Genomic DNA, 19,050 nt, shown 5'->3' with positions numbered 1-19,050 from the left:
ATTATCAAAATGTTTGGTGCAGTTAAAATATTCTTAACTTCTTTGCTAAATTTAATACATCCATATTGGAGAATGTTTTAAGACTGTATTTATACATGACCAAAAATACTTTCCTATTTGCCATGTTTCTTTGTGACATGTTTACAATCAACGATAAAGTAATTGGAGAAAATACATATTTTTTTCATAACTGGAAAAGTCTAAGGTATTGTAATTACCTCATAGGAATGGTGATTGAGTATCCTGTGGGGAGAACATATTGTGCCTTGGTTATATTATTTTCCATTTCCTTTAGAATTTCCTATTTTAACCTTGGATGGAAAGTACTATTTTATATATAGAACATGATATCCTGCTGATTATTCCTCTACAGTTGTAGTTATATATATATATATATATATATATATATATATATATATATACACACACACACACACACACACATATATAAGAATTATTTCAAATCTAGCATCCATTTTAAATAAAATAGTAAGGATGTGACTGGAAGTATTTTAGTCACCAAAGTATTAAAGGCATTGCAAATTTTTAGTGATATTTTATTTTTCTATTAAATAGACAAAGATATAACTACATGATTAAACAGAAAATGAGGGTATCTTTAACCAGAAGTCAATAATAAAGTACTTTCTCCCATATCTATACAGAAACTGTTAACTTACACAGCAAATTTTACAAATATTAATTCATGTAATTGTTAACAATAGTAAGAAGTAGAAACACGTGTCATTAGCCATTTAATGAGTTCAAATGATCCTTGTGGAGTAATAATGAATAATTGGTCAATAGGACAAATATTATGCTTCTTCCTCACCTATTAATTTATTTGTCATTGTGCTCCCAAAGGAGCAATTGAGTAATTGACTCAATTACCTGAGAATTGCATAAGACCTAAAAATTTTAAGAAGAGAATCAGGTTTATTATATTGCTGTGTTTAAGTTATAATTTGGAACCCTATCCCTCTATATCGTATCTCTATAACCTCTAAAAGAAATTCTTAAAGTATTAATATCATTATAGAAAATGTAACATATTCAGGGACATTAAGTAACTTTCCATAACCATTCAGTAGGGAAAAAATAAAGTCTAAAATCCAAACCTGTCTATTGACTTGAAACCCTAACTCCTTTCATGAATTAACTGTGTGAAACTTTGGTTTTCAATTTGAAGAATCCCAAGAATTTACATATTAAATAAATATGTTTTAAAATTATAATTACTGCCCTAAGCAACAAACCATATATAATTCAACTTTTATTAAGCAATATGAATTATATGTTAGCATGAATTTCTTCTTCCAGGTCAAACATATGCTAAGACAATTTCTAAACAATCATCTTCAAATTATAAAATTTTGGTAATAACGTTTAGAAACATGATTCCATTTTATCCATGCATCTACTTCTTCTAAGTCTTGCCTTGATTTGTCCCTTAAAACAGTGATAAGCATGTTCTGTAACTGGAAGTCATCCTGATTCCCACAGATGGCAATCCCAGGCTTAGTCATTACTACAGTGAAACATCACGATTCCTTCTTCTCAGCAACCAGCTCCCTAAAGGACCTTTTATCTTGGTGAAGCAGACGTTGCCGTGGGAAAACCCTGGAAGTCAGACATACTTGTATAACATTTCAAAAACTCTCAATCCCACTTCTTACTTCAACCACTGCTATAGTGAGCAGCTCTTTGTAGGTGTAACCTGATAGAGTCTCATTTCAGGTGCCACAGAAAGTCCATCTGATTTCCTCTTCCAGTTTTCTGTGCTCTCGAGAACAAACTCAGCACATAAATACCCACAACCTGGATATGCTCATACATAATGCCTATACTACCCTTGAATGACTGTGGACAGGAGCCAGTGAACAAATGCTTCCTCTTCCTTTCCTAGGTAGACAGTTATTAAGACCCCTTCGAAGTTCACAGAAGATAGAGTAACAGTGGCCCATTTGGTGGCCAACCAATAACTGATCCTTGCATTGGCTCTTTCTTTCCCTGTTGACTATTCCTTTTCCTGACACCTTACCTTTGGGCTGGAATTCCCAAAGAGACAGCCCGAACACAGCCCCTTGATTTAGGCTCTGCTTCTGAGGTTCAAATTTTGACTTCTGTATTTTTTAACTATATCTTCTTGAGCAAGTTATCTAACATCCCTGCAAAAATCCTCTACAAATGATTGGAGGGAGAATCAACTGCAATGAGACATATAAAACATCTAGCTTGTAATAGCCTGCAGTTACAAAGGAAATTTCACCTGCTCCTAACATATCTGAGGACAGACCTGACTAAAAGAAAGGGATTAAATGACACAGCCCGGCACCCTCATATCATCTTTATGGAAAAAATATTAGTTTTAAAACATTAAATCTACACCCCACCTGTTTCTATCAATGGTAGCAAGGATCATACCATCTTATACCTAAATAACAACTTAATGTAAGTGCCTTAGTACTCATTGTCTGTCAATGTTTTACCTAAGATAAAAAAAAATTGGACCATAATCCTACTAATATGTAAAAGGCTCATATTTGAATTGTGCTTCAAACTATTAAATTGTAATTATGTCTGATATAGACAGACTTTAGTTAGTTCAGACCAAATATAATCAAGGGCCTTGGTCCACAGTGGATTCAGATTTGGTATACATTTTCTTACTTGACCTATGCACTAATATTTACATGAAATTATTCTCTGGCCTTGTTCTGCATTTGGACCTTTTCCCACAACTCCCAAGTTGCTGTAAAGGTGCATCAAAATGACAAATGGCAAACATTTATCTTATGCTGAAGGACCACTGATATTTATATCAAGATTTCTGTTGGTCCACAATGAGGCTCCTGCATTTCCCTTCCCTCAAGACATGTATTTGCAGCACTGTTGGATCCAGTTAGCTTTGTCCTTCTGCTTTCTATAGATCTTGGAATGTTGCACAATGTTTTGAATAATTGACTTGCCAAGTAGTTGTTCTTCTCTATTTTTGAAACAGCCCCACCAGAATGGGAACAAAAAATCCAAAATACATACCTGTCTATCTATGACAGTCTGTTTTGGGAATGCAGAGCTAGTGGAAAGCCAAATCCTTGGTACACCTGGTTAAAGAATGGTGAACGCCTCAACCCAGAGGTAAGTATCTAAGCTGATATTAAGAATTCACTTATTCTCCTAGGGAAATATTGTTACTACCAGCAACAATTAATGTTCATGGAATGCTGAGTAGGTGCTAGGAAATGTAGTATACTCTTCATATAAACTAACTTATATAATACTTAAATAAACTCAAAGTAGCTATTAATATTATCCCCATTTTTCAAATAAGGAAAATCAAGGGTAGAGAAGACAACTTGCATAAGGTCACACACCAGTCAGTGATAGATCCACATTCAGATATCATCATCATCATCATCATCATCATCATCATCATAATTAACACCCACCAAACTCTTGTATGCTCCAGATCTTATGTTAATGTTTTTCCATGCATTATCTTACTGTGTCCTCATGGCAATTTTATGAGAGAAATGCTAGTATTATTTCTTCTATAGATGATGAAAACTGGTTTCAGAGGGGTTAAGTTACTTGTTCAAAGTCACACAGCACCTAGTAAATGTTAGAATTTATATTCTAAACGTAGTCTGATCCCAGGATCCAAGCTCTTAAACATTACCCAGTATCTTGCTTTTAAGAAAACTAATGGCTCTAAACTAATTGGAAATGGAGGATTAAGGCAGTTATCCACATTTTTCAGTCTAAAGCTTATTTTTGTTCAACAGTATGCTGAAAATGAGACAGCATTTTTTCATCAAATTATTCAGATAATTGCGTTAATTCTCCCTTTTACTTTGGACTTGTGGGCACAGCTAGGGACACAAAGAACATCTGGTGTTTAGAAGCTGAATATAATGCCGTTCTTTGTTTTGGTTCTAATGGACTTTTCTTCCTGAATACCTTTTGCATAGAGCATTTTCTGTTTCCTCCAGCCAACTTTTATTATCCTTAAAGGATGGTAATAGGTATACCGAAATATTTTTTTAAAATTATATTTGCTCTATTAAACTATTTCATTAAGTATGCACTCAAAATTGTATTTCTATACTCCAAATGGGACTCTGTAACAGATTGTGGCTGTTTAAGCATACTATGGCAGGCCGCAGAAAAGGAGAATTTAGTTTCTCCAACTTCTGACTCAATTAGAATATTATCAAGTCATCACATTTCAAGTCTTTTGGAGACCTTACGATGGAAAGCCAAAGACATTTCTAACCATTATATTCATGTCTAACATTGTTACTAACCGTATTTTCTGCAGTAATTGGAATGGTCAATATTACAAATTATTTTATATGCCAAATAACAGAAAGCACACACTCTGTGCAGACAACGCCAATTTTCAAAGAAATGAGACAACATTAAATATACTAACCACTAAAATTATATGAAAGATGTTTCTTTTTTTAACTTCAAAATCTGTTCAGAATCTTGCAGTATATTAAGTGTCATCTTCATAAACATCAGTTCTCATACACCAAAATATCCTATCTTATAGATATGCACAAATGTTTAATAATATATTCTGGTTAAGAGTATGCCTACATTAACATACTAGCATCTTCACATGACTTTTCTTTTATTAGGAAAGAATTCAAATAGAAAATGGGACACTTATCATAACTATGCTGAATGTGTCAGATTCTGGTGTCTACCAGTGTGCTGCAGAAAACAAATATCAGATAATTTATGCAAATGCAGAATTGAGAGTATTAGGTAAGTCATTTTTTTATAACTAAAAAACTTAAAATGACATTTTAGCAAGTGATGATTATACATAATAGGAATCAAATTTTTATGTAAATTAGAGAGTGCCTTACCTTGAAATAATGGGAAATGTCTAAATTAACTTTAAAAGAATGTGGGGTGATCATTATTATTCTATCTGAGCAATATATTAGGGCTTCCAGTGGAGTACAATTTTGGGTACATCCGAGCCAGGAGAGGGCTCCTCCAAAGCTGATCCTAGCACATGATGTTTTGAGTAGAATTCAAAATTATCCGTTAGAAATGTTTTCATCTGCCAGTTAAAAGTAAAGAAGAGAAAAATCTCAATTTTTAATGATTTAAGCAGATATTTATTTTATCTCTTAACAGGTTCAGGGGTGGTCGTTGAGCCATGGCGCTGTGATTGATGATGTTATTCTTTATCCTTTTCCCTCATGCTTATAGCCTTGAGGAAATGACTGCTATAGCTACAGAAATAAAATCCATATTTACGGGAGATGGGGAAGGTAGGGACAAAAGTGACCAAATCTATCCCTGTCATTAGAAAATGCAAAATTTCCTTGCATCCTTACAGTAAAATCCTTTTATGCCAATGGCTAGAACCCTGCCACGTGACCACCCAGACCTCACAGTAAGCTGGGCAGATAAGTCCCTACAGTGAAAAATTGGGAATAGAAGTTTGAGAATGATAATCTCAGTGGTGTCTATTACAATAAATAACCCATTAGTGTCTTTTACCACAAAATTTTCTTAATGGTAAGAAGAAAGGAGATGAAAAAGAGGAAGGATCAAGCAAAGCAACAAGGTTCCATGAGCTTATGGACAATAAACATTGATTTGTTTGTTTATTCTTTGAATCACTACTGTTTATTTAACATTTATGTGTACTAAGCATTAAAATATAATTATCAATACTTAAGAGATTTTTACTTTCATAGAACCTGTAGCTTCACTGAGAAAAAAGGCACTAAATTTTAAAATATGATTATTATGGTCAACAACTGAGTAGTTGTCAGACTTCATGGCAAGTTGAACATAACCTAAATTGAGGACATTCTTTTTAAGCTGAGATCCAAAGGAAAGGCATGTACAGGTCAGTGGAAGGGCAAAGGAACAATATTTTAAATGCCCATAAACAAAAGAGTATGGCATATCTGAAAGAATTTCAGCTTAATTAGACTAGACTGGGGACAGGCACTGGACACGTGGGTTCCCACATTCATGAAGCTGGAAAGATTCGATGCATCCAAGCAGTCTAAAACTTTCTCACTCTCATGAACTGATATTTGTTCAACATTTATTTAGTGGGGACAAAGTTGAAACTGATAGACTTTTTTTTTTTGTTTTTTCTCAGTCCGCCTGCTTCTACAGAAGGCAGAGTATTTTCATTTTGCTGATTAAAGGCTTGCCTGAAGAAATCTGACATAGTGATAGAGTATTCTTGACTTAATTCAGCGGTATCTTATATTTCACATTTAAGATCATTACAGTGACTGAAATGGATTTGGTGATTTCCCTCATCAGGCTTAAAATCCCTTCTTCTGTCTCTTATTGTTTATAATAAAGAGGTAAATATGACCATGGTTAAAAAGGGTGGATAAAAAAGGAAGTTAACCATGGTTATCTTTACCTCTTTACTGTAAGCACTGTTGAGAATGTGACCCTGTAACTTGCTTTTGTTAATCACAATGACTTGCACCAAACAAAAATGAATTACATTTATTGAACACATACTTTGTGCCCAGCAGTATGCTATACTTCTTTATAGATGTTCTCTCATTTAATTTCCACAGTAAATTTCTGAGGTGATATCTACTGTCATCTTCATTTTTCAAATGAAACTAGAACTCCCAAATGCCAAGTTTGTAACTGGCCTCAGGACAACCTGAGCAAAACAGCTTGAAGAAGAGCTCTGGGTACAAATACTAAATTTTGTCTGGTATACCCCATTGTCACGTTACCACATGTTAATTAAGTGAGTAACTTAACAGTTTTGTTTTTAATTCTATTTTTAGCCTCAGCTCCTGATTTCTCTAAAAATCCCATTAAAAAGAATTCAGTTGTTCAAGTTGGTGGGGATATTACTATCGAATGCAAGCCAAATGCTTTTCCTAGGGCAGTTATCTCCTGGAAAAGAGGAATGGAGAGCCTGAGACAAAGCAAAAGGTAAATAAATCTCTTTTGTGTTATATTTTGAACTATTTTGTAATACAATGTCTTCCAAATCTAAGTCTAATATTCTCTCCTTTATGATAAGCTTATAACTGAGTACTCATAGATATCAAACATTGCCACATAATAGCAAAAACTAAAGAATCTTATAAACTTAAGACCTATTTGTGTAATTTTGCTGCAATATACTTTGTGCATGCATTTGTAATATATTTTTTAAAATCCTTTAAGACCTTTTCTATATTCAGCTTGAAGATTTTTCCTGACCCAGCCTGCTGAGAAATCAGTGAGAAGAGCATTACACAAAAGAGAGAGACACTTATACACACACACCTGGTGTTGTGGTTTTTAAATAGTCACACAGGTGTTCACCCCATGACAAAAATGAATTCACCACATGAAAAAAATGGTAGAGAGGCTCCTGTAGAGAAAGAAGAGAGGTTTCCTTCTATTCTGGATGTGATTGAGAAATCCTGGATCAGCACTGGCATATTTTCTAGGAGAGTTTAGATGGAGCAAAACAGGTGTTTTTCTCTTTTTAGAATATATTTTATTGAGTTTTACTATAGAACCCTGTGTGCCTAGGGATGACTAGTCTGTAGTTACAGCTCTATTGCAATGACCCATGTATGTTACTGTGTGATCAAATGTGCAATGGAATACTGTTGTGAATGAGCCATTGTGCTGAATATGTGAAAGTGTTTCAGTAAGCTCTTTATCGGTATCATGTGTTATTAATGGACATGCATAGCTAATCAGGCAGGTAATATAAACAAACAAGACAGGCCAAGTATAAGAAAGGACAGCTGAAGTGTAATGCAAAATGGCAGTCTGCCAGTCTTACAAGTCAAAGCTGTGAGTTTGCACCAAACTAGATAGCCACTCCAAATTCAGGCAGATGTTTTTGGTGGGAAAGTAGAACTTCAGACAGAGTTGTACAACTTCAAACATTTCAAGAAAAAATTGAAATCTCCATTTTGGAATTCTGAGCCAGTAAAAATGCCCAAAGGCTGTATACAGGGGCACTCTCTTGTTATTTCTGATCTAGGACTTCTTTTGTGGTCAAGGGAGAGAGGAAAGGGGGTTAAAACAAATAAACAATGCTGATTGTATAGAGTGCTATCAGGATTATATCTGGTGCCTTGAAGACCCTCTCCTGACATGACAAAATATGCAAGAGAAAGACTTATCTAGAGCACTCTCTTTCCTTACTATCTCTCCTGTCTCCAGTGAGCTCTACAGCCCTACAGTGAAGTTTTCCCAGGACAGGGATTTTGTCAAATTTATCTGTGCATGCCCTGTGCCTTTGACATAGAACCTGAACTCAATAAATATTGAGTGGAATGAATGTGTCAAAAAGGATGACTACCTAAGGTGTCACCAGCTTTAGGGGAAAGCTCTTCTGGAGGAGATACCCCAAGACATAAGAACAGAAGCTTCAAAGCTAAGGAGAAAAGACAGATGAAGGGAAATCTGTTGCCTGGCCCTGACTGGGCTCCTTCCTCTGTATAGACTACCTAGGAGATCATGGCAAGTATCCTCAACAGCTTTGGATGTGGATTCCTTTTAAATGTTTCCTCTTTGATTTCTAAAATCTAATTGAGATTTGAAGGCACTGCTGTAGAACAGGAAAACGCAAGAGATATCATAGTATCAAACAGCCGTCCGTACTGAGAGTTGAGATAAAATGATTACTTCATTTCCAAAAGTGACTCAAAGTCCTCACCTAAGTAGCAGGAGTGACTGCTGTTTACTTTCTATAACCTTTAAAGACTCAAATACAATGTACATGGGGAAGAGAAAGAGAGGGAAGAGGATTTGAATTAAAATAAGAAAATGAGAGGGGAAAAAAAGTTTTGTAGAGTATTAGGGAAACTGCTTTTAAAATGGCTTTTCAGGTTTATAAAAAAAATTGAAGAAGAAAAAAAGAAAGTTGAGTCCCAGAAGTACATAGTAATTACAAACATATATCTTTGCCAGTTATAGATTAGCTTAAGCAGTAATTTGCAAAGGTCGCACAGCCAGTTCCATGAGACTTTGTGTCTCTGCATGATTCCTATCCTGTCCCTTCTTCTAATGCCTTCTGACCAGACTGGTTTCATTAAGTGCATGGTTTCATGCTGCTTACTGGGAAATGCGGCACCTATGCTTCTATTTGTGTTGACTTAATGCCTTTTTTTTTTTTGTAGTCTAATCATGGGAATTTCCAAAGAAGTTGAAGATAAAACTTAGAGTCGTGATAAAAAGTAAAGAAGGAAAGAAGGGAGGGGGGAAAGAAGGAAGGAATTTTATAGAACCAGATCCTAAACTCAAAGACACAACACTGAGTCCCAGTATGCATTTTTAAATGCCACACCAGACTGCTTATTTCACTTAAATAGAAAAATAAATATGATGCCTACCCTCTCCTACCTCTGTTAAAACATGGCACAGTTGTATACATAGAAAGATTTAAGGATTCACATGTGGAAAACAACTTAAATATTTACAATGATTCCAAGTAGGAATGGTTTTTAGTTCTTGATCTTGGAAATACCTATGTGGGAAAATGCACATTTTTACTTTCTGTTATAAAATTTCTATATGGTCCTGTCTACTTTGAAATTTCATTGTCACTAACTCTTGCTTCCAATAAAGTGTAACTACCTAGAGATGGTTGAAAGGGCTCTAAAGAAGCCTATTCAAAGTAACCTTAGTGTATTGCCTACTTATAAAAAAATGGTGTCAATATATATATTTTGACAGTCTCTTCCACTCTTACATGTATTGAGACAGCATACATCATCTAGGTAATAAATGATAAAGCTGAGACACTATACCGAGTTGCCCATCTCTGTTGCCAGATCTTTTCCACTCAACAGATAATAGAGAACATCCTTGATTATTTTTTGCAGGACTGTTTTCACATGACTTACCTAATTTTATGTATTGGCAACTCAGATCAAGCAACAATTCTGAATTTAATTAGCATGTTTCTTATTGGTCCATGTGCCACAAATGAAGTCTGGACTATTTAATGATTACTGTCTTTAGAAATGCCTGTATTTATGGCAGGCTGTCCAAGTAGAAAAGTTTTCCTACAACTGAAAATAGGGAGATAGCATTATAGAGTCCAAAGGCTAACTGGTTTCCTGCTGGGAATGTATGGTCTTATGACATCTACTTCATTCCTTTTGCAGCTACAAGTCATTTAGCAATAGCACCTAAATTGAAGAAGAAAAGGTATGTTCCTGTGGGGAAAAGCAGGATGTATTGCAAAGGGCCCTGCCTTGGGTATTAGAAAACAGGGATTTTGATTCCAGTCGTATCACTGTTGAGTAGTGTGACCTTGGATAAAACCACTGGCGTACGCTCATTCTTTTTTTTTTCTTTTGAGGTCACTGTTTTCTGGATTTATTTAAACACTATACCCATGCAGTAACTGCCAAAATAGAGATTATATATTAGAAATCAATGCAAAACATTAGTGCGCCAGGTTAAAATTGTAGCTATAATCATAGTTTTAATTATATATATATATATATCACTGATTTCCTCAGGTGACCCAGTGATTGAGCCAGACATGATGATTGCTATAAATTGTCAAAATAGCTGAAATGATCTGAGTGGTTGGATTCAGAGGTTTGAGAGCCTTGGCAGCTGGACTGTAGCACAACAGCGTAGTGAGCACCACTCTTTCCTTCACCATTATAGGCCTAGCACCCAGCTCCAACCTGGGACATAACAGACATTTAATATATATTTTATGTGTTGCTAAATCAGTGAAAGTTAAAATTTACTTTGTTTTGTTTGTTTACCTGACAAGACATTTTGCAGTTAAACCCAGAACTTACTTAATAATTGATAGGCCCATGATGTGTTCATTCATTCTATAAATACTTAATGAACATCTATTATATTCCAAATACTATACTAGGTGTTGTGGGTAAAAAGTTAAGCTAGCCAAAAACGTGACACATAATATCCTTTCACAAGAAAGTGTTTTTTTTTTTTGTTTGTTTGTTTGTTTTTTTAAGTTATTGGGAGTCATAAGATCTGGTTTAAGTCCCAACCCTACTTCCCATGCAGTTGATAACTTCTAGCAAGTCCCTGACCTTCAGTAGTCCGCAGTCAAATCACTTGAAAAATGGAGAAAATAGTACTTTTCTCTCCCATATGGTTGTGTGAGACTCAAAAGACAGCGTATATGGAAAGGCTAGGTGATCTGTGTTCTTTCCTGGCCCTGGGTGCATTTATTGCTGGGATCCTAACTAATCTTTATGTAAATCTCAGCTACACATTCTTACCGCTACCAGCCAGGGTAAAAACCACAAATTTTGCCGCAGAAAGGCAAGATGAATACAGAATAAGCTTATCTCTGCAAGGTATTCTAGGCAACTGAGGGAATCAATTCTGCATCTGCTAAATTTGATTAATCACTTCTTTTTTTTCCTCATGGATCCACTTAGCAAATGAATTGACAGAAATCAAAGGCCTAGATTTATCTCCTTGTGCTCAGTGACTGCTGGCTACCTGTTCAGGGATCACCTCATGAATTTAATAGGAAATGTTAACCTGCTGGACAGACAGCTAAAAGTTGTCCTCTGATAGGCAGCATTATAAATACAATGCTTAAATCACCTGAGATTTGGTCAGAGTGCACAAACAATCTCTGAACAATAAAAATAAAGAGAATGTTTTTCCTATTATTGAAAGATATCTGAATTAATAAGTAATCCACCACATTTCTTCCTCATTTATCTAAAAAGAAAGAAAGAAGGAAGGAAGGAAGGAAGGAAGGAAGGAAGGAAGGAAGGAAGGAAGGAAGGAAGGAAGGAAGGAAGGAAGGAAAGAAGAAGAAGAAGAAGAAGAAGAAGAAGAAGAAGAAGAAGAAGAAGAAGAAGAAGAAGAAGAAGAAAGAATCTGCCACATTTTTTCTCTTACTTCCTAGATAAAATAAAGTAAAACAAAATAAAATAAAATCCAGTTATATATCAAATAGTCACTAATAATGAAAATAACAGGCTTAAGCACCATCTATATGTCAGGCAGTTTATCAGACATCAAAGTATACCTTTTTTCTTGGGGATACATTTCTGAGGAACACAGTTGTCACATAGTTATATATGGTTGTGTTTCTACCACTTTTACCTTGGTAATCTCAAAGAGGTAGATACCAAGATACTTTGAAATTCACTGAATATCAAATTTAAAAGTAGAGGTTCTACCCTTTAGCACTTGGTTTCGGAATGTGATCATATTTCCCTGATTTGATGTAAGAGGACTGCTGAACTCTCTAGAACCAATTCCATTACCTCTATCCACTTGGGGTTGGAGAAAAAGAGAGAGAGGGAGAGAGGGAGAGAGAGAGAGACAGAGACAGAGACAGAGAAGGAGAGAGAGGAAATGCAGAGTTACAAACAGACCTTCTCAAATCCATGAATCTTGTGTGCTTTGTCCTATAATAATGATACTATTAAACTCTGTGTGGCCCTGGGTCCCTTGGCACAACACATGTACCTTTTGGGAACATATGAAACCCTTAGGTAGCATGGAATCTAGTAGTGGTGCTTTTGCCTTTGAGCCCAAAATTAAGCAGGTCCACTTCCACCTGCATGGCACTCCTACACCTTGACACCCCCCTCATAAACACAATAGTCAATTGTGGGAGGTGCTGGGGGAGGAGGAGTTGAAAAATGGCAGTGAATGAGTGGAGAGAGGAAAAAGAGATGAGAGAGGAGATGAAGAGAGGGAAGAATGAAAGAGAGGAACAGGGCGTTCTCGGTGCCAGGAAAGAATTGATGGTTATTTAGCAAGTCATTTGATCTTTCTTCTATTCATGAGTAAAAATGTACCCTTGGGAGGCCTTATTTAAAAGTCCTTAGCTGAGTGACATGGAAGATGAACAGAATAAACATTAGTTTGTCTTCATTCCACTCTTTGCTAAACTAGCTGGACAAAGTAGTTCCTTTGGTTACATAGCCCATTGCCCAACACTTTGCTACCAATCCATGTTCTCCTTACAGCCTTTTCACAACTGTTTTACCTTAGCTAGTGGGGATCCATCTGCCTGAACGTAAGGGAGCCAGTTATATGATGTTTCCTTCCTGTTTGACCATTCTCTGTGTATCTTTCAATATCTACTTTTTAAATCACCACTGTTTCTTTTTTCTTTTGCTTTTAACCCCCAGTACTTCGGCTTAATAAAACACCCCCTCCACAAATCTCAATTCAGTGCAACTTTAACCAGAACATAGCAACCAGCAAGCAGCCTTCTCTATCTCTTCCTCCTCCTTGCAAAGCTTCCTAATGGAACAAGCAAATAAGCCTAATTTTATTTTGTATCACCAACTACTTAATGTAATAGTGCTTAGTACATCAGGTAGCATGAGTATCAAATAGGCAAATGAACCATATGTTCCCATGTTTAAGGAAGAATGACAGTCTGCATAATGCCAGGCTTATTACAGTCTCCCTTCTGTGCTACCTCTTTGTAATAAAATTTTAAATTGTTCATACTCAACTCCTGAGAGTCTTGTTAAGGTGAGCCTTTCCAAGGGAATACATGCTGAAGATGTCAAGAGCCATCTGATACTCCTGCCTCTATCACGCAAAGATTTAACAAGCTAAAATCCTGTGTGCCCCTGTCAGTCTTGCCCTCATTTTTCCCTCTTGCCATCCAATTCTGCTTTCTTTATCCCCACTGGCCTCCACTGGTCTGGATCACTGACCTTTTAGCACTATGAGTCCAAAACCACCTGCCTGCCATGGTCAGAAGAAGCTCCGGTTCATTAGAGATGTAAAGCCTGCCTTTAAGCTCAGCCTGCCCAGCTGGGTGTGCATTCTTTTATGCCACTGCCTTGGGTTACACTATTATTGCTGTAGTTCCCTATTCAAAATGTCTTAATGATGGGCAATAACATCCTGTAGCTTTAAAGCAAGGGCAAATATGACAAAGCAAAGAAGTTCCACAAATAAATAGCATCTTATATTCTTGCACTTACTGTATCTTGTAACAGAAAATACTTAAGCTTTGTTTTAGAGTTGCTGTGAATTCGTTGTCTCTATCAATAGGCTTCAAACTTAATCATACATAAGAACCTTGTGAAAAATGCAGATCCCAGAGCAATGTCCAAGATTTTCAGTCAGTAGGTAGGAAGCAGGGGCTGAGGAATCTGAGTTTTTATAATAAAGTCAAGTCCTCGGTTCTCAAGAGAAGCTGAGATGTTTGAATACCCCTTAGAGAAATATTTGTTTGATGCAAACATATTACTTGAAAAATAGAAACCATTTTATCTCCTTTCCCCCCAGAACTTTGATTCCTATATTAAAATGCTTGATTCTTTATCTTATTTCACTGCTGAGGAAATAGAAGTCCTCATTTTAGTTACTTTTTAAAAATATTAATACTATTGGCCTTGGAATGATATTTACTTACTTTAGTATTTGCTTCTAATTTCTGAGTGACATTTGTATTTTCCAAAGTTTACATAAATATTCAACAGCAATAACTTTATAGATAGAAAAGGTCAGTTATTAGTGCAATTTATACAAATGACCTTTTGTTCTTAGTTTGACTTTTGAGGGAAGAAATGATTACTTGATTTGCCTAAAGTACAATGCTCCTTAGAAAGAAAATGTTTGCTCTACAGGTTTGTGTTACACCCTTATTTTCTCATAGATGCTGATGGACATATGGAAAATAAACCAATAGAAATAAATACAAAGGATAGAATTGCTATCTTAGAGAAACTATGATCCAGTTGAAGAAATAAAAGCCCAACCAACAATGTGAAAAGTGAGTCTTATTAATATCTTCACAATGAAGAGTCAGGCTTGTCAGAGCATTTTTGTAGTCACTGGCTATTGTTTCCCATTTTTTTAAATCTTTTTTTTTTTTCTGCTTTTTTTCCACAGTAGAACTGTGTTTAGGGGAAGGGGGTGCTTTTGTTTTTGTTTTTGTTTTGCTTCCAAATAAAATTTATGCTGGAGCCCATTTCATACATACAGTTCAGCTAAAACTGAACCAATCTGGCTAATGCCCCAGAGGACAAACCAGAGCCTCTCAATGCCCCGTCCACCCCCCAACTCCCCACCCTTCTACCTGCCCTCAGTACCCACAAGCTGCCTTCCTTCCAGCAGCCTGTGGTGTGCCCTATGAACGCCCTGTATCTCCTGAGAGCACAGTTAGAGAATTGTTGATTTGGAGTGACAAATCTGATTCTCAAGTGTGACTTGTCAAACTATTCATTTATTTATAAGCATAGTTGCAAACCAATTTGACAGGCCCTGTGAAAAAATTCTGGGTTTATAAATTTGAATGAGCTCCGAGTCTCATGGGGGAAGCAGACAGGTCAACAGCTCCAGTGCAGTGGGGCATGTGTCATCACAGACAGAAGATGGTGAGGACTGACTCGGCTTACAGGAGTTCAGAAAGGCTTCAGCAGTTTGGAGGTAACTGAGCTGGCACTTGAAGGGTAGGTAGGAATTTTTCCTAGTAAACAAAAGTGGAAGAACTGGCTATATATGTGGCTGTCTACTGCATAGTCATTGTCACATATGATGCCAGTTAAAAGGTTTGGATATGCACTTACCTTCCTCAATGCAGTATATTATTCCTCTAAGTACAGACACATCATTTTGTAAGCCATCCAACGGTTGACTCTGACTTCTTAGGGATGCTTGGATACACTTATATGTTAGAAGTTATTCACATTTATACATATGTATAAAAGTTATACACATTTTTTAATTCTATCTCAGATTTAATCAACCAAGACCATCAGAAATCTGTCCTTCTCATTATTGACCCTGAGTCTCATCAAATAATAATAATATTACTGGTAATAATATCAACTTATAGTATCTGTCATGGGTGGGTAGTGTATTAAGATGTTAGATACATCATTTCATTTATTTTTTATAAGATGCCTATTAGGGGGTATTATTTATTTGTATTTTTTTAATGGTTAAACCTAAGATTTAGCAAAGTTAAACATCACATCTACCGTCACAAAGCTAGTGAGTAATAGAAATGCATTCAATTCCAGGAGGCTCTGACTCCAAAGTTCTATAATCCTAAACACCACAGTGTAGGCCTCTAGTTAGTTTTCTGGCATCATACAGCATCTGTCTGTAGAGCTAAAAGTAGGCTGTCATACTATATACATTATTTGTTCATTATTTTTTCCAGTTCAAATTATAATTCTTCCAAAAACAGTGGCATATACAGTCAAATTCTATTTTTCCATCAGTAAAAGGTATAGAATAGGTCTATATGTTGTCATAGCACTGATAGGCAGAGTCTTAAATCAGTCCCCTTAGTGGCTTAGCTTCCTACATCTATGATATTCAAATGACTGATTGGATTTTTAACGTAACATGCAGTATAATTTATGGTGACATATGGACATAGAAATGCAAATTCAATAAATAAGGGTAAACTCCGTAAGTTCCATGAAGGACTTTATGTAGGTATGAAATTATGTATTATAATTAAGAAGAAGAAATAATTGGACTTAGCAGACAAGGAGTCGCATCCAAGTTGGTATCTCATTCTCAGCCATGTTTGTAAGCTTAGCTCTGTAGACTCTGAAGAATATAATAATTCAGTAGCCAAAAGGGATTCAGAACTGGAAACTCCATTCATATCCACTGCCAAAACCACATTCAAGATGGCAGGGGAAAGATTTCCCAGATACACCATGTTCTGAAATAACAAAAGGACAAAGCTAGAATGAAAAGGGGCAATAATCATAAATGTCCAGCCCAACTCCCTCACCTGTTTTTCCTTTTTAATGCCTGTGGGAAACCAAGAATTTCAGGGATAAAATTACTGGTTTAAAGTCACAGGGCTGTATTTGAATCTTGTCTATCTATCTCAAAGTATGCTGCAGATACAACTTTACATTTTAGACTTTCCAAGTCTTAAGGAGATCACACAATAGGTTTATCATCATAAATGTAATTAAAGTGTAGCCAAAAATCCTGATAATGTTTGAACTTCTCCATTCCTTTCTGCACAGCTCTCCCTCCCATTGTGTTTTCAATTGCTTCTCCTCTAGTTATTTTAGGAGCATACTTCTTTAAAAATGTCTTTTAAGTCCTGTGTTCACAAACTTTCTTGTCCTTTGCCAGCTTTATAATTTCCTATATTTTCTTTTGATTTGCTTGGGTTGTAAGGCATGTTAGCATATGAATCTGTATTAATTCCCTTTTGTGTGTTCTCTGGCATCCCAAAATACTGCGGCAAATGGAGACACTTTTCTTTATCTTTCCTTTCCTTCTACTGAACAGCTAAATACTCCTCTTAGGCCTCTCCACTGGATTAATTTAGCTAAGCTTTCCATCTGATGCTGTTTTGTTAATGTTAAATCACTTTTCCTTAACATTTCATGAGAATCAGCCTAGCAGCACATTCTGGCATGCCATCAGAATTAAGACACATCATGACACCAAATAATTATGTTATTTAGCAACTGCTCTTATCTGCCATCTCCTAATTTGTGTCACAATTCAGTCACCCAGAATCCGTGTTTTTGTTGTGTGTCAGCCACTACAAAGCTGGTGCTTAAATTATTTGGGTATATTAAACAAGGAGTCACATTTTGATGAGTTCTAAGGTCTGAATATCTGATTTGAAGTTTAGGACAGTTGAACATGGGAACTTAACTTTGAAACATTTGGCTGCTCACACCAATCAATTACATATTAGGCATAAAATACAACTGCTGAAACCAGAAATTAAAAAAAAAAATTAGACACTAGCATCGGTGATGTTTTCATTTCCATGTAAACTAAAAAGTGTTTGAGTCCATTTTAATCTCCAGGTAATATTTCTAAACAATCCTTTGCAAGATAAACCCTTTCAGTTAGTTGTGTAATGACCCCCAAATCATGTTTGATTAATAAGATCTAGGAAAGCATATCTTTAGTTATTTAATGTGTTTAAAATAGATGTTCCTCTTGTTTGTTGAAAGGGGTGTTAAAGGGGGCAACATAAAGGTACCCATGCATGACTTTTCCCTAAGCACCAAGAGAAATGTGCTTTCTGACAAAACATAGCAAAATCGAATTTATTTGTGCTTCCATCTGGTGATGCCACTTCATGTAGGTTTTCTTTTTTTTTTTTTTATTTTTCCTGCCTTACCTCCCATTGAACATATAAATTTAAATATACTGTGCTTAATGTAACTCAGTTCAGGAGACCAAAGAAATATTTGTCTGGAAATTATTTGTCTGAAGCTAGGACAGAGGCTAAGAAAATACTACAGATATAATTGCTGTGTTTTCTGTGAATCAGTTAATTAGAAACACCCTCTCTAGCCCCAACAGGGTCCACAATAACTTCAAAAGATTTTATGATGGCCTTTGTTAAAACTTTAGTTTTGTGATTGGAATTGTACAAAAGAATGATTAAAGTTTATATATTCAAGCCTTATCCTTGGTAAGTCTGATTTGAATTTATCTCTCCAGTTCCTGTGCTACTTTATACAGTGTCAGCAAACTAACAAAAAGTCGATTAGCCAAATAACCACTTTGCTTATACCTATGCCTAGCATTTATTTTTAAGCAAAGAGGTTATCTAAGTCACTTGCTGTTGGTTTGCTGAATTTACTGATAATATTAATAAATATACATGTAGACCTACAAAGAAAAGGCTAAGGATTTCAGAGTAAATGCAATCAGAAAGCATATTTACCAAGTACCCATGAATTATAGATATTTTTAAAGATTACCAAGAAGTCAAGAGTAATAGGTACCATTTTGGGAGCTCTCATTATTCTCTAGGCTTACGCTCAACATCTTTAATACATTTAAAACTTAATTCTAAAACAAATCGATGTTGTTATTATTACCATTATCCCCATTTACATGTGAATTTTACAAGGAAGTCAAGCACAGCCAAAAAGGGGGAGCCAAAACACAAAAAAGCAAGCTGACTTTTGAGTCCATTGTCTTAAAACCTCTATATTACTTGCCTCAAAAAACTTAGGCTTACAGTCTATTTAGAGACTGAAAACTTTTCTAAAAAGAAAATTATGATAAAGGAGCTAAGGCAGTATAGTGAAGCAGATTTAATCTTTTCAATGAATGGTGTTGCAACAACTG

The 19,050-nt window shown here is 35.7% G+C and overlaps 1 protein-coding gene across 1 annotated transcript in view; it reads left to right on the top strand.

Moving 5' to 3' along the window:
- Positions 1-19,050, top strand: part of CNTN6 (contactin 6) — a 271,711-nt gene that overhangs the window by 193,245 nt on the left and 59,416 nt on the right. Inside the window, exons 9-11 of the mRNA XM_072785346.1 lie at positions 3,002-3,138; positions 4,647-4,776; positions 6,804-6,954. Coding sequence (XP_072641447.1) covers positions 3,002-3,138; positions 4,647-4,776; positions 6,804-6,954 — 418 coding nt within the window. The remainder of the gene's footprint in view (positions 1-3,001; positions 3,139-4,646; positions 4,777-6,803; positions 6,955-19,050) is intronic.

The sequence above is a fragment of the Canis lupus genome, chromosome 19, assembly GCF_048164855.1.
Source record: "Canis lupus baileyi chromosome 19, mCanLup2.hap1, whole genome shotgun sequence".
NCBI classification, from domain to species: domain Eukaryota; kingdom Metazoa; phylum Chordata; class Mammalia; order Carnivora; family Canidae; genus Canis; species Canis lupus.
This window is presented reverse-complemented; position numbering and strand designations above follow the sequence as displayed.